This window comes from Scomber scombrus, chromosome 14 (genome assembly GCF_963691925.1).
Source record: "Scomber scombrus chromosome 14, fScoSco1.1, whole genome shotgun sequence".
NCBI classification, from domain to species: Eukaryota; Metazoa; Chordata; class Actinopteri; order Scombriformes; family Scombridae; genus Scomber; species Scomber scombrus.
In genome coordinates this window covers 5,197,025-5,213,906 of record NC_084983.1, presented here as the reverse complement: position 1 = coordinate 5,213,906, position 16,882 = coordinate 5,197,025, and the positions used below count along the sequence as shown (strand labels likewise).

Sequence of the window (16,882 nt, the reverse complement as noted above, 5' to 3'; positions counted from 1 at the left end):
GTGGTGGGGAAATAACTTCCTTTTTCTAATCCGACTCAGTTGCAAATACTAGATATTTACAGTACAGAGCAGCAGTCTCTGTATAAGGTGTCGCTGCCTCCGTCCACACACACAAGCAGAACTACTCAGTCTGGTTCATATCTAGGGCAAAGCGTACGACTCCGCCGCTCCTCCGAGGTTCGGGCATGTCCATCGGTGGCTGTGGGTCTCCTCCAGAAGCACCCGGGGAATGATGATGACTGGGTCGGAGAATCTCGTCATTAGCATCTCTAGGAGGCAGCATATGGTTAAGATACCAGAAGAAGAAAGAGACAGAAAGAGACACACGATGAGGCATTTCTCTCAACAATAAGTCATTGGGTTGAGTCCAGCTGAGCACCCTGTGACCGCTCATTTCAGAGGAGAATATCAGGCTTCTGTTTGAGGGAGGAAAACTCAAGCTAGAGCATGACTAGAGCCTTCTTTGCCTGTTTTATCTTGTCACAAATATGACAAAAACATCCCTCAGGAACAATCTCTAGAATAAAGTGAATCACGAAATTGTTGCTTTGAAAACTATTACTTTAAAATCCAAGTAAAAACACATATTTTGGTCTATTTCTAACAATGCATTGGACAGCTTTGCAATCACATCAATACAGGCCATTGGCTGGAATCGATACTTTGAACCATCCAATTAGTCGCAGTGACGTGATAAATTACAGGATGCCAATAGTGCAATGAGGGTCTCGGGGTGTTCGGTGAAGGAAAGCTACACGATAAGATGTGCTACAATCTCTATTCCAAATCACGTCTGAATGGAGATTAATAAGCAGTGAAAATAGGAGTGAAAATCATTAACATGCACTTACAATTTCCTTTGAACTGTTTCTTTCCAAAGCAGAGCCTTTTCCCTCATTCCATTCATACTTACCCCCCCCCCCCCCAGGGTGAGTTCATCTTACTGTATATCCAAACTAACACACATTTTTGGGTATCATGCAAAAGTCTAGATCAAATTATTAGACATGAAATCAGATTGCAGGTCCAACAGAAAACAGTGGCAGCATGCTTTCAGAAACACATTTTGGATGAAAAAATGTGATCATTATAATGTAAACACAGTATGAAACGTTTATCCACTGACTGAGATGCAACTCTATGAAATAGTATTGCATGTGATTGCGTGGGTATGAGTAACCTGCCTCATAAATGAGTGTAGAAGTGACCTCTACATTCCCACCTGAGTGGATAATTGTTTATGCAATCATGCAGTTTGTTTTAACCATGAAAAGTGGGTGCATTGTAGCGGCTGACAGAGGGTCAAAGATGGTTGGAGATGACTGGACTAAACCTGAGGCCTCTCTTAAGAAAAGAGACTTCAAGGAACATTACATGTAGGATGTTACAGAAGGCAGTCAGACAGCCCGATTCACCCTCTACTCTATGTGTCCATATGGAAGAGAAATACACAGGCTATGACCTGACGAGTGGTGGACCACCAAGAAAAACAAAAAAAACTGTGCCACTGTAATAGAAAAAAGAAAAGTAAATCATAACTCCATGAGCATGTATGAATGGGAATGAGTTGCATTTGTGGCTCATGGTCAGTTTCTTTTAAGTCGCTCTTGCGGTTACCTGGGATTGGGTAGTGCACAGCCCCACAGATGTTGCTTTAGAGTCTGCACCCAGCCAATATCTCGGATTGGCTGGCAAAGTTGTATGTAGTGGTACTGTTTTAGCACAACCCTTCAAATGAATCAGAATGTCACTCATTAGCACACAACAAATTGGACACAGCATCATCCAAATGTGACATCCTCAAAATACTCTAACAAAGATTAGATATGAGAAAGAACTATGTGATGTCAGCAAATGTAATATCACACAAGTGAGATTGTTCTTTTTTTTTTTTAAGCATAAAGGAAAATCATTTGTATAATAACTTGTAAGAAGCACATGACATTTTTTGTAATGCTGGGATAAGTTTCTGGACACCCTTTGACATGCATGTTGCTCTATAAGTCGGATGAGTTCTTGGAATATATTAGATACATGATGCACAAATAATATATTCTTCAGTTCTCATGTGAGGGCGACATGCAGGGCCTGGAAAGGATGTCAGAGCTCATGACAGAATGCGGCGCAATCTCGGATAAGCATAGAAAGAAGTTGTGAGGGCAAAAATTCTCTTCCATGTGGAGTTATTTAAGAAATACGATAGACAAAGACTGGACAGGAGAAACGCTGACAGATACCTGCAACCACTGATCAGTCGTTCACCATTCTTCTTAACGAAAAAGAATCCAGAAGACATTGATTTTTCTGCTTTTTTTTGCATTTATTTGTAATGTTTCATTAAATATGAGCAAGCAGATAGAAACACAAGCACGTCACAGTCAATCAACTTTTTGTTTTTTTTTTCTCCCCCAAGACATAATTTTCTTCACCATACTTTCTATCCTTATTGGCCTAATAGTCACAAAGATAGCACCGGGTGTGTGGCGTGCTAAGCACTGTTTACATTTACTGCCCCCTACAAGCCCCGCCCTCCCTTGTGTTACATGACATAGCATCCCAACAACCAAAGGCTGCAAAAATGCTAACGAGTCGGGCCCGTTCCCTGATGGGGCACGTGCACAGCTTGGGTAGACATGATGGTGCTGATGGTTGCCACAGAGAGTAGAGACACACGGCCGTCCAATCAGAATGGTAGGATGGAGGGAAGGATGCCGAGCAGCAGAACTAATGAGAAGGGTGGAGTGTGTGTGGGTGGAGCACAATGATGGGTTGACCCATGACAAGACTGCACAGTGCTCTTCTAATCCACAAACAAAAGCCTGTAAAAAAAATGGTGCCTCTATATATATATGCTAAGAAATCAGCTTGATGCTCTAGGGCTCAGCCTAGGACTCAGCCAACGTGAAGCCCTGCTATTATATATATATAGACAAATATAAGCTATATATACAAGGGAGGGTATAGTTAGTTTGAACAGGTAAACAGTAACAATACAACTTACTTCATGTTCCCTTTCTCTTCAACACATCTCACTGAGGAAATTTGGAGGAAACCAGAAGTACAGCTTGATTTGCTTTGCTAGACACACAAAACACAGCACCACCATGTTGAACTTGGCCAGACAAAGCAAAAGTAAATCCGGTGTTCAATCAGCATTATTTCAAATAAACCTCTCAAACCAACATACTGTCATACAAACCTAATCCGACCTGGAAATTTGAGCCAAACCAAGTGCCAAGTGCAGAGAGCGATGAACAGAGAAGCAGTTACACACCACTTATTATGGCATATTAGAGTAAGAGAGGTATTGGCAGATATACTGTAGCTTATTATTATAAAGAAAATGAGATAGTACGTTTTTCACAACTTCAAGACTTGTTATACTTGTGAGCAAACGGCAGTGAATTGTTCATATGTTTGCAACGTGAATCCGTGCTTCATCCCTCTTTAAAGGTGATGAAAAGTGCTATTAAGCAGCAGTATCAGCTGTTTGCTATCGTCCCATGACAGTCTAATCACATTGGTTATGGTCCCCCCTCGGCGGAGCAATTACAAAAAAAGCCAAAAGGAGGTGTGTGTGTTTGTGCGTGCGTTCGAGCACATGCGAACTCCAATTGCGTAACGGCTGTGAAGCTTTACACAGAGATCAGTGTTGTTAATGAAGGCTGCGTTGGTCGTGTTTACACAGAGTTATGCTAGTTGAGATTGACAGCTCTGCATGCTGTGTGCTTGGCAGATCACCCAACTCTTCACTTTCCGATTCTGTGAAATGACTCTAATATTAAATGTCATCGAGACTGCACGGAAGCATTATCTAATTCAGAGGGAATACTCATCTGCTATGCAAAACACTGGCGTTAAATGCATAATCAGTTTAGTGTGACCCAGATGGCTCGTTGGCAACTAATTGGGGTGTTACAAAATAGCCTTGAGAGAACTCAAATATGGGAAAATGAATGAGTTTAACACGAAATGATGAAATGATGAATGTGACACCTGGGTGCTTTTTTTTTTTTTTAACATGATGAATTAAGAATCATTTTACAACAGAGTTTAGTTAAAACCGAGACATCTGATTACAAAGTGACATTTTAATAAAGCGTTGTGATATTGCTCAACAGACTTGGAGCCCTGTGAGCTCCACCATTAACAGAGAAACAGTAGCAAAGATGGCAGAGCAGGTACAAAAACAAGCCATGGATCAGACATTCATGAATAACCAAGCAGGACATTTATCAAAGATTTTCAGATGTTCAGATCTTTTGCTGTAAATTTAGCGAGTGCAGTAACCATTTCCAAAGTGCCAATTTGATTATCTTGTCTTCAAAAAAAAAAAAAAAAGATGAAGAAGAAAAAAAATCCTTGATAAACTCAAAGCAATCTGTTCGGTTGATCAAAGCCAACCCTACAGAATTGCTTGTATTTGGGCCCATGCAACAAGAGCCATCCATTGGCTAGCCAGGCAGCCAGTAGCCATGGCAACCTGGAGATGGAGGCGAGCAGAGTGGGGATGGTGGGTGGCATCAAATGGCGGAGGAAGAGGATGCTCACGCCCACTCGTAACTATAGCGATCTAGCATAGCGTGAGGCGGGAGGAGCAATGACATGTCATGTCTAAACCCCGACATCTTTATTTCTATTGTTGTGGTACGAACGTAGCCAAGAGGTAGTGAAAGACGGAGGAGAAGAAGAATGAGTGGATAGGGAGAGATCGAGCAAAGAAGAAAGAAGAAGGTGAGAGAGACTAAAGAGGAGGACACAGAGACAAGAGAGGAGGAAAACTGAAGAGGTAAAGATGAGAACCTGTAATTAATTTTGCAGCCTCTGTGTTTGTTCCCCCCCCCCCCGAAAAAAATAAAAAATAAAAATAAAAGAAGAAGTAGTGCTAAATGATTTTTACTCTTTTGCCTCAGCCAGTTTGTTGTTCATCTCTTTACTTTTCTCCTTGTCCCCCACCGCCGGCCGGTTCTCGCTCTGGTTCTCCGAGGTGGTCTTCTTGGAGCCCTTCAGCCCGGCGCTCTGCTTATCTTTGGCTTTCTTCCCTGGTTTGCCCTGGCCTGCCGCTGTGGCTCCAGCCTTTTTGGGTTTAGAGCGAGGGGCACTATACCTGTCAACCTAAGGATGTCGGACAGCGGAAATGAGACTCCTGAACCGAAATGCCTGAGTTATGGCTATAAGCACACACATGAGTGAATCCCCCCCCTTCCCCTTAATTCATTTTAAAGCATGATAGAATAGTCTGTTCTCACCTGTTTGGAAGGGTCTATGTAAGGCTCGCTGTACAAACTGCGTATCCTCCTCCTCTCCATGGCCTTGTTGTCAGCCGGCTGCAGCGGGGCTTGCCCCTTGAAGGTAGCGTTGTAGCTGGTCTCTTGACTGGTTTTCCCATCCGGTGGCAGGTACTGGGACTTGGCCCGGATCATCTTTGCCGGCTTCACATCTCTGTAAGCCTTGAATTCAGTTCTGTGGTGGAAAAAAGAAAAAGTCAGCTCTAACACCCATGAATACAGATTGAAAGTCATCATGACAGTGCACATGTGAGGGAGATGATCTGGGTAACACTCTTCTGTCAATTTTCTTCTAGATTTATACCACTATCATCAGTCTTCAAGGTATCAATCTTATTATCTAACTCCCTGCAAAAATCTCTATTAAAAAAAAATACTAAGGCGGTATGACACAGACGTGATAATCCCTGGCCAGAGAAAAGAAGTGAAGTGAGTGGTGCATTAGTACTGTAGAGCAGAGTATGTCAGAGAGGTACTGTAGGTGGGAGGAGGTCTGCACCACAGTCTGTAGTCCTCACACAGCAGTTCTGAAGAAGGTCAGCAGTATGTCATTCACACAGAAGCCTGCCTGCTGCATCTGTTCTGTATCAGTCTCCTCACATTTAAAAAGGCCTAAAGGTAAACTGAACCACAGAGGACAACCACAACAGCTTGATACCAGGTGCATATTAAAGTCATTTGCTTTAATATATAATACACTGCATCACTCTATCTCGCTTTCCTTTACACCTTTTTTTTTCTCTGCAGTGCACTGTTTTCCCTCAGCATTACTCATCCATCCATTTGCAACAAACTACCATATGTTACACATACAGAAACTGTGATTTTATTTTGTATCAGTGATATTAGAGCTGTAAGTAACAATCGGCTGATTATTTTCTCAATGAATCCATTTATCATTTAGTCCATTAGATATACTCACAATCTCCTCTAAGATTAAATATATTAAATTTATTATCACATAAGACAAAGAAAGAGCAGCAAATCCTCACAAATGAGAAGCTGTAACCAGCTAATATTTTAATATTACTGTATGTTATTAAAGAAGAAAACACAGATTCTGCTTACAGAAATCCTCAAATTCTCCTTACAGAAGACACATATGAGTATAAATATTAATTATAGTATAAAACAGATAAAGAGCTGAAATGTGCCTTTGCTTCAAATGTTAGTATAATGTCTGTACTGTGGGGTTAGTTGCTCAGAAAACTAATATAAGATGTTCTAATATGTTTACATTTTTTCTTTTTTCTGTCCTCTTGGCCTGGTCTCTCTTTTACCAGGCTACATAAAGGAAAAATGGAAAAAATTAAACAAATAATATCTGAATATAAAATCTGAATATCTGCCTATATAATAATAAGCACATTTTTGAATGAACTAAACAGATCCATGTGCTCTGGCTGTACTTTGAGCCAAAGTTCACTTCTACAGAGAATGAAAAAATGGGAAATGACAGCATGCCACCGCATATTAATTTCTACTCACTTCTGTTCTTTCTTCACTTAGCTAATTAGTCTCAACATGATACGAAACTGTAATTAAATAACGAAGAGAAGAAAATATAAGTACACCCATACGCATCCCAGAATTTAGCCTCTGTGTTCTCATTTGAAAAACATTTAAAATTGTTTTCATGGTTTTTTGCTTCTCCGGTAATAGGATGCTGTGATGCTGCTGCTAATTAGAAAGGAAAACAGGCTGCTTGCTGGTCCAGGCCAGTCAGCTGCCACCTATCATTCATCCCCAGAGGCTCCAGTGCCATCACAAACACATACTGTAAATCTCTCCAACCCCCCCCCAACACAACACAATTCAGCACAAACACTCATCCACGCAACCGTGAGGCTCAGTGAGACGCCATCCCTTCCCTTCCTTGAGTAAGTAAAGAAAAACCACTATATTAGGCAACACCATTAAGTGCGGACAGAGGAGCGGACAAGGCTAAGCTGCTGCACTGGAGCCTCATTAGAACAATTTGTAAGCCCGATTCATACGCCAAGACATAAAATCAATAAACGGCAACGATGGAAAACAGCCTTGGAGACTGTGTGATCCTGTTTAATGTGTTGTGTTGTGATTTTTAGAAACATCTTCTAATGTGTTTTATTGAGGAAGAGAGGTAATAAGAGTTTAGTTATCTGACTTTGGATCACAGTGAAGGAGCTGACCTCTAGTTGTTCTTGTGGTGGAGCGTCATGGGATAGCACGTGGAAGTGGAAGGATGAGCAACAACAAACTGTGAGACAAGTGAATCAAAGAGCTGGATTAACCCTTTTTTTAAGTGGTTTATAATGATGTATTTAATTAATATCTATGTTGGTAATACTGGTGAATAAACCAGTGATTAAAGAGTTACCGAAGCTGCTCAACTATTTCCATTTGTGCATCAACAGAATTTCAATAAAGGCGTCTGACATTTACAAGTTATTCATTAAATATCCACACGCTTTAACTTTTTCCATTCTATCTTTTCAACAATATAATTAGTCCCCATTAATCTAATCATAAATTAGCCTTCAAGCGCTAACATTTAAGCTGTTCGTGTATTAAACAAGACAGAGGCGTGAAATGTCATTTTAACATAATGTGAAAAGCAAAGTGTTTACATCATAAAGGCTGGTGACAGCGGCGAGGCTGCTGAATAGAGAAATCCCTCCAGTGTGTGTGTCTGGTGTGTGTGTGTGTGAGAGGTGGAAATCACATACAGAGAGCGATTACGTAACAGGACTGAAGTCCACTTTCAATGCTTGACTGGGCCAAGAAGCCACAATGCAAAGACAGGTTATACAACAATGTCCAAGGCCAAGTGTATAAAAGGAGTCACATGACCCCTAGAGGGTGTGAGAGAAAGACAGAGGAGAGAAAGGGACAGATTGTGAGTGCTGACAGGGTTCACAGTGTGAAACACCGGTCTGTACAGTAACATAGCTGCTATTCATGGACGTATGACTGGTTAACAATAACGCCTGTGTCTCGCAGGTCAGTGTGTACTTGGTACTAGTTTAAAAAATAATTGTTGGGAAAGCTTTGCTTGGTTCAATTCAGTTGCCGTCATGACTCATGTCAAGGAGCTTCATCTAGCTACTGTACGTATCATGAGCGTGAAAACATAACATGAGGCTGTTCCCCTCAGCTCTGGAAACATCATCTCAGTGCCTCAGGACACAGTTAACACACTTCTTCTATCACTGAAATTAGCCTTTCATTGAGACTAAAGCATTAGCTTATATTAGTCCTTATGAGTACTGATATTATTTTTATGAATGACAAAGTCGGTTTGTCGGTCGAAACTTAAAAATCCACAAAAATGTTGGATGGATTGAATCTCTCCAGAGTTTCAATCGTAAAAACTTTTATGATTCTTAACTTCTTATCAAGTGACATCATCAGGTTTTATTTGAGCAAGGCTTTGGTTTATGACCAGGTACCAACACTATTGACAGTCCCAACAGTGATAAACTAAATTACTAAAGAGTGAGAGTTTATTAGTTACCACTATACATTGCAATCAAATCCAGAAAAATGACTATTCTGTACAATAATCACAATACGTCCAATGTTTGAATTTTGTTGGGAGTGTGTCTTACAGGTGAAAGGTGATTCTAATAACTCTGCTCTGCTCATGTATGTATGGGGAAACCAAATTAAAAACTCATCTCAATATAAAACAGTTAATGTAATAAAGGACTACTGTACTGTACTGCATTACAACATGGAGGTGCACATGAAAAACTGGCACCTCGTTATGTCTCACTTGCAGTTTAAAATGGAAACCACCAGTCCTCTGAGATTGTTGCATAGCAGAAGACTGAAGAAATGAACATCAGTGATGATACAATTTTAAACAGTGCAGCGTTCAGCTCATTGGCTGTATATAAATAATATAGAGCGCAGTATATAAATTCTTTACAGTCGATGATTCAAACCCACTTATCATGTGCTGCCAGCTAGATGGTAACAAAACTGTCATTTGATAAATGGCAGCTTCATGCTCCAGAAAAAAGCACTGCAGCATCAGATAGCAAACCTCAACCTGCTACTAAAGCACAATTACCTGCTCCTGTGTATTTAAATATATAACTAACAAGTAAACAACTAACTAATGTCTATTAAATGCCTGTTAAAATACTGGAGATATGATATATTACATTATTATTAATTAGAAAACAACTTTAAAAATTCACAAAAAATGAAATTAGTATGTCTTAACAACCGCTTTTAAATCACCTATTACTATTTCCTATTTCAGCATCGTCTCCTGCGTTATTATATTAGAAGATGTTCAGTTCCATGAGTCACTGAGTCTCAGGCTATGCATATCATACTGCCTGATATATCTCGCCGTATGACTAAAGCTGTTTTGAACGACCCCGCTGACCCGCTGTGGTGGAGGGGATGTGCTGAGAAAGGCCTCGTCACTACGACCGAACGCTGGCACTGACAGGGGGTGGAACGGCGCCAGGGTACAGCACCGCTGAGCTGAATGTATCCCTTGCTCTACAACGTGCCACAATCTGGACCGCTCACCAACAGAGAGCCGTGAGAGAAAAGAATAAAAACAAATCTCGGCAAATTTCTGCCCCCCGTTGGAATCAAACTGCGTGGAGACGCTCAAGTCGTCCCGATGAATAATCGGAAAATAAAAGCATGATGACAGGTCGCAACATGGAGTAGAGTGTAAAAATTAAATCGAATTAATTTCAGTAAAAGTTTCCCACTGAGGAAGACTTAACAAGTATTTCAAAACGAGTATTCTGGACTGTTTCTGTCAGACAAAACAAGCTGTTTGAGGATGCTATGTGAAACTGTTAAAGGGTAATTCTTCACAATTTTCATCAATTGTTATAATATTATTAGAATCCGGAAAATAATAGTTGGTTGCAACTTTAATGTCTGCATATGGATGCAGTATAACAAGTCATTTTGCTTTTGTATGTGACTCTGTGTAAGCTATAAATACATCCGTGCTCTGACACCGCTGAGACTAACTTCTGTGCAGTCATCAGTAATAGTGACCACAGCGATTTCTGAGACTAATTCTACACCAGTGCTGGCACCAGAGATAAAGGGTCCTGCCGGCTTCTCTCGGAGTATTCCAGGGAATCAACCGGCCTACGAGCAGCACCGCAGCTTTACTTCCTAACTGTGTTGTGTGTCAGCGGGTGTGTAGAGCCTGGCTGCTGGTCAATCCTCCCTCCCTCCTTCTTCTTTTGGGATCACTTTGGCTTCATCTCTATCTCTCAGTGTCTCAAAGGAAACAGTGTAACATTGTAGTATTACAGGGGATTTTTCATTGGTTTTCATTGGATGGCTCCAATGCAAATTTCCATACAAACAACAATCATACTATAGCTTACAAACTGTGTCAAAAGTGTGTCGTTGAGCATTTTTGTTGTGCACTTTAGAATAAAGGTGCCAGTTTTTCACTGAGTGTAGGTTATTAACAGAGGTCAGTGTTTAGTTACAGCTCTGTGTTTTACTGGATTACACTATCTTACATAATTCATTCATACCCAGAATCAAATCAGAAGATATTTCCATGTGAATTAACTGTAATCAGATATGATGAAGTCAGATTAGTTGAGTTATATAAGACAGTTAGCTTTTAGCTGGCAGAGCTGTGACTTGATGCAACAAATGAATATCAGCTGAGATTTTAGGATTACATTCTGGCAACAATATGTGGAGATCTCACACAGCTAAAGCATACTGGTTTTATTTTTAGGGAGGAGAAATATCAAAGCGCTTTTACAGCAAATGAGTTTTGTAGTTGGGACATAAGAGACGTTTTTTTTTCTGTTACGTCCCGTCTGTCTGATATCAGAGCTGAAGCAGAATGGGTGTTTCCGCATTCACCGCTTGTCAGTAGAAACATGAGGCTTTGCCGGCTCTCAAAGAGGATCATTTTTAAATCCACCAGAATCCACTGGCCTCTTTACAGTGTACTCTCTGGTTGCCACAAAAGCCACGATCTGTAAACGTGACATACATTCATTTAGAGTTGATGAAGCGTCCTCGTCTGGCGGAGAGGGAGGGTTTTATTTTTTCCAGGTGAAAAATATGAGAGAAGAAAAATCAAAAAGAACTTCTGAGACTCCGCTGCCGTGAAAAATGTCGAGCTGTGGTACGTGACACAAATTATAATAAAAAATTCATGCTTCTTCAGCCTCTCTCACATCCTGAACTCAACCAACCTACATTATCTGTCTTACTGTCTGTGATGAAACCTCCTCTCCATCTCCATCATTTTCATCTTCACGCATCACATAATGGAACAAATAACACTGACAAGATGAAGAGTGGGCTTTTTGACAGCAGTACCGCTAACAAAAAGAAGACATTAACAAAGGCTCCAGCAGCTACTGCCTCACACTCATGACTTATTCTCATGCAAAAAATGGCATTTTAAATGTAATGCAGGAAGCTGGCTGCATAAAGGTTAGAGAGGGGGTTTGTGACTAGAATGCTTACTGTAGGCAAGAAGAAAAATAGTTAACGATGGTTGGCAGTAAAATATTATAGTTGGCTTTATGATTTCCCAGGTACACTGCAGGAAAAGAGCCTTTGTGTTCAGCAAGCTCTCTGCGGAAAAAAAATAAATGTTTATAAAAATTGCAAGTGTCCTCCTAAGAACGGAGCTTTATGTTTAATTGGCACAGTGGAAAACAGCACAATGGTATGGAGGGCTGACTTTGAATAGACAATGAATGTGCTCCATAAATTAAAGTTGGTTCCAAAGTTTTACTGGAACTACGGCCTGAATGATGCAGGATTTTTGAAGCTGATACAGATACATTTGAGTTTAAAAAAATCTGATACCAGGCGATATTCCCTTTCTACATAAACATATACATTTTGTAGCATCAAAGTAGGGCTAAGCAATTTGAGCAACATATCAAATTGCAGATTCTTGTCTATAAATAAAACAGGCCTGTAGGCTTTGTATTACATTGTATTAAGCACACAGTATTAGACAATATAATATAGAAGCAATAGAACCAAACTTTCCTATTTAAACTATAGTTCTCTAGAAAAGCTGACCAATTAAAGCTTAATTTATGATATTAAGAAGATATTACATTAGTGGTATATTAACCTTACTCAATATAATTCAAATATAATCATGATATTAAAAAGTGATGTTAAATTTACTGATAACAGCTGTTACTTCTGCTATATTTAAGATAATAATGACCAGCTGCTATAGTGACTAAATCTCAACAATGCATCTGCAAGTCAAGCAAGTTGATTGTGGATTCAGCTCCTGTCGGGAAGTGGGTGTGTGACAGAGATGAAAGCAGATTCAAATGTACCACATATTGCTATAAATAGAATAAGAAACTGCCATCAGAGTAACATCAGTGCGTGTTTACCTGCATGCAGCCCAGAGAGGCATCATTTCAGTTTAAGTTGCACTTTGCAGGATAGGCTGCTGCACAGTCTCAGTTCAGAGGTTTTAAGATAACATAAGCTTAAACATGGGAGATACAGACGACTCTGTCTGGTCACCAGCTGTATGTCATTTACACTGGACCACTGCCAAGCTATCACAATGACGTAGATCATTAACTTACAAAGATACAACCTCTCTGCTTCCCGTTTTTTGAACAGGAGAAGGTCACGGTCCAATCCTTATTTTTTAAAACATCAAAAATGATAGATAGTGGCGTTTCTTCTTCATCAAAACCATCTTTGACACCAGCATAGCAAGTCACAGAATGGAAATGAATTAACTGAACTGTGACGAAGAAATGTACTGGGAGAGAAACTGCAAAATAAACATATGGTCCCTGCTGTTCCTAAACTACCTGAAACACACATTTGCCAATTTTTGTTACTTGTTTTATGATACCAACATATCTATAATGAGTTATTTTATAGCTGATTTATAAGTCTAGCTCTAACTGCAACTAGAGGAGGACCCTAGACTGAACCCAGCATCTTCAAACAGCCCAGATTAGAATAAAAAAGCAGCCAAAGGGAAAGCGGTTCTCTGTGTTTATGTGAAGGTAAATTTACTTCATGGTCTATTTAACAATTTCCTCCAAGACAGATAGATGTTTGTGCCTCTCTGCAGTCTGAAGGTTATTAGACAGGACGTCAGGACTGACTGAAGCACCACTACATACTGTAACTGACTTTCAGATATCTGATGCATCATTTGCTGCTACACTAAATGCTCATTGTTGCAGTATATATATTAGCTTTATATAAATCATACATAATATAATATAACATTATGTATGATGATGTCCAAATAAAGCTTTAGCGTAACAGAATACAGTGATATAAACATTGCAAATGATTAATATTCATTTCAAATGCATTGTCCAGTCCTGAGGGTGCAGCCATTGGTTTAGAAAGTTGACAGAAAGTTCATGAGAATATAACGAGTTAAAACTGCACTGATGCAACTACTGAGTCATAGAGAAGTGATATCAAGAAAAGTCACAGCATACTCTCACACAAATGTCTTTTTACTGCATGTGTTGTGTGTTCATGTAAATAAGTGTGCTTGTTACTGTGTGCTCATATCTGCTGTATTAACCCACAGCTGACCTGCTTCGAGTCTCCGCTGGCAGAGGAAAAACAGAAGGCTGAGTGGGTTTGTGCTTGTCACGGTGCTGCCATTTCATGCCGTTGGGTGGGGTGGGGGGGTGGAGGGGGTGGGGGTAGGAGGGGTAGTGCCCTGAGCTGCACCCCCGCCGACTGCTCAGCAACGCAGGCGTGGCAGTAAGGCACCAAACAGCTGTACTGTAAAGACTCACTCATCTCACAAGACACAACGCACCTCTGCCGCCCCAATCACACTTCAGCCATACTTCCATATGTGCAATCTGTGATATCACTGAGCCAAAATGTAATAAACTTAACACTGCGAAATAAATGTTAAAATAAAAAATAAAACACTGAACTATTTAAAAAAATCCACTAAAAACCAGACTGCAGCAGTACAATAAACCAACTACCAGCCTTCATTAAACATAAATGCACTCTATAACCCCTTCAATAATACATGCCTCCAAGAGGCATGTGCACATGTGTATAGTGACTGTGATGTTTGTGACTGGATGCTCATTCATCCACCAGTCTCCATCATCCTGGGGAACGTTGCATAATAGGACAGAGATTAGCCTGGTGGACCTAAACATCAACAGTGCTTGGCAACAGTTCCGCCTTGAGCTTTTCATGTCATTTAATTAACTCCTGTGAAGAAAAAGATTGATAGCGCTGTAATGTTTTCACAGACCTACCTCCCAGCTGTGTGCTCCAAGAAAACAGACTCCCCAATTGTTTCGTTGTTTTTCTATAGATTGAGTGATCCCCAATTCAATCCTGTACTGTACAAAAACACATTTTACAGTAGAAAGAGGCCAGAAATGCAGCTACTGACAAAGCTTGAGTGTGATTTCCATATAATAAAGTTTTTCTCCTGAGCACAGACTCACTTTTGTACATTGACTTACAGAACCAATCAAAAGTTTGGAAACACTTTTGAATGAGAAAATGTGTAAGTATTTAATGTGTAAAACTTCTAATCTAATAATTAAGCATTCTCCCAGTGTCCACCATGACTAAGAGTATTTGCATGACACCAATTTTGACCTCTATGACCTTTTATGGGCGCCTGAAGAGCCTCTGAACTCTCTGGTTGGTTAGTCTACATAATGACATGCAGTGTAAACTCACTTGTATGAGCTCCCGCCTGTAATCTCCTGTTTGATCTGTCTGTTCACAGCATCCACCGCTGCCCTGCCTTTGCCCTCTCCCTCCACCTTCGGGACAACTTTCTTCTCCACCTCCGCTGCTTTACTGGACCGCTTTTTCCTCTCCTGCGTCTGGACCAGGTCTTTCTCCTGCACCTTGTCAGCGATGGCGCTCTTCTCCACTCCGGGATCAGCATCCGCCGCATGCTGTTTGACGTGCCTGGACTTCTCCGGTGCCCGCTCATCACCTGCGGAGGTGTTTGGGGGAGGTTTCTGTATCCAGGGATGGTCGTACCGTTTTGGGATGGGCCAGGGCTTGTAGTCCTTCTGGTACTGGGTCTCGCTGTTGAACGGTGTTTCAGGTCCGTGGTACTCGTTCTTGGGTTTACAGCTCGGTTCGGGTCGCACTCTCCAATGCTTAAAGTCCTCGCGCATCACCGAGCTACACACGCGCTCTTCGGAGACGCACCTTCGCGGCGCGCGTGCCGTGTTGGCGCTGGACTCAGCGCGAGGCGGCTGCGTTTCTATGGTGACCCGGGCCTGCGGAGGCTGCAGCTGGATGTGCTGCATCTCAGAGACGTCCGTGTACTTGGTGAAGACCAAAGGCACCGCAATGTCAGCCTTGTCCAGCTGGTTCCAGAAGCGGGACATGCAGCACGCCCTGCTGATGCAGGGCCACGCCATGCTGAGGCTCACACAGCTCCACTAACAGAAGAAGAGCACCGGATCCGAGACGAGGCAGAAATATTGCTCAACCCTCCGGTATCCTGCCGTGAGAGAAACAAGATGTCCGTGTATGTGGTTGCACAGATGACTCCAATGCTGTTGGCGTTAGATTAGATGATGAGGTGAATCCATTGCGCTTGTAAATTGCACTGACATGGATTTCAAAGGAGTCTATCAAAAACAAACCGTGTGCTGATGTTTTGTGCACAGCTCGTGTCCGTGTCCGCTCTGTCCCGTGCGTCCTGCTACATCACTCCACGACAGAGTACTGCAAGGGAAAACGGCCCCGCCCGCCTGCTCAGCATCCCGGAGACAAAACAGGAGCCGAGATGGAAAATGAAAGTCAAGCCAGACAGAATATGAAAGAACTTCCGGGATATCCCACCCCCTAAAATCCACCATGGAGTAGGATCATTAAAAAACGCACAAAAGAAAACAAAACCCATTATAAATGATATATCATATAGCCCTTATATGCTGGTTTATTCATTTCCCGCTGCGCATTTGTAGCCATACACACTCAATGAAGCCTGCTGCTTCAATTTTGAAAATGGGAAAAACAATAATTTCCGATATGAGGCTGATAAACACAGGAAGCTTGACCTGAACGCGGTGTTTTCACGCACTCTGCGTTAGTGGTTACAGGAGGAGGGACGTTCAAGAGATGCGCTCTTTCTATTCGTTAATATTTAATCAAAACAAAATGAGAAAAATGAGTAGTGAAAATGACAAACGTTCTTCTCTGATATGTAAAAAGGTAGAACAACATATTTTAGAAGGATAGATAATAAAATATCACAGAAGAAATATAAAGCCTTCACCAGATTAACACATAGCATAGGCCTATATGTGAAAGTCATGTTTTTATATGCAATAAAGGTATGAAATATGGTTTTCTTATTTGAATAGTCACATCAAATCTATAACATGGTCCTCTGACTCTGATTCATGCACAATTGTCTTTGAGACATAGAGTGTGTATGCATTAGACTGTGCCAGCAAATAGTAGAGCACATGAATAATGCCAACTCATTACACACCCTGAGGGCCTGTTTCACACTGGAATACAATTTCTAAGACATCTGAAAGACAAGCACGTTATTAAAATAGCGCTTTTCTTCTATAAAGACGTCTGGCAGCTCATGTTTAGAAGCAACA

The 16,882-nt window shown here is 41.1% G+C and overlaps 1 protein-coding gene across 1 annotated transcript; it reads right to left on the bottom strand.

Annotated features, from left to right (window-relative positions):
* Positions 1-121: 121 nt before the first annotated feature.
* Positions 122-15,682, bottom strand: map6a (microtubule-associated protein 6a). Its single transcript, XM_062433379.1, has 5 exons — positions 14,982-15,682; positions 5,250-5,463; positions 4,901-5,115; positions 1,618-1,728; positions 122-269 (listed from the first exon to the last, which is right to left on the bottom strand). The coding sequence occupies exons 1-5, from the start codon at positions 15,680-15,682 to the stop codon at positions 122-124; spliced, it is 1,389 nt and encodes a 462-aa protein (XP_062289363.1).
* Positions 15,683-16,882: the final 1,200 nt, after the last annotated feature.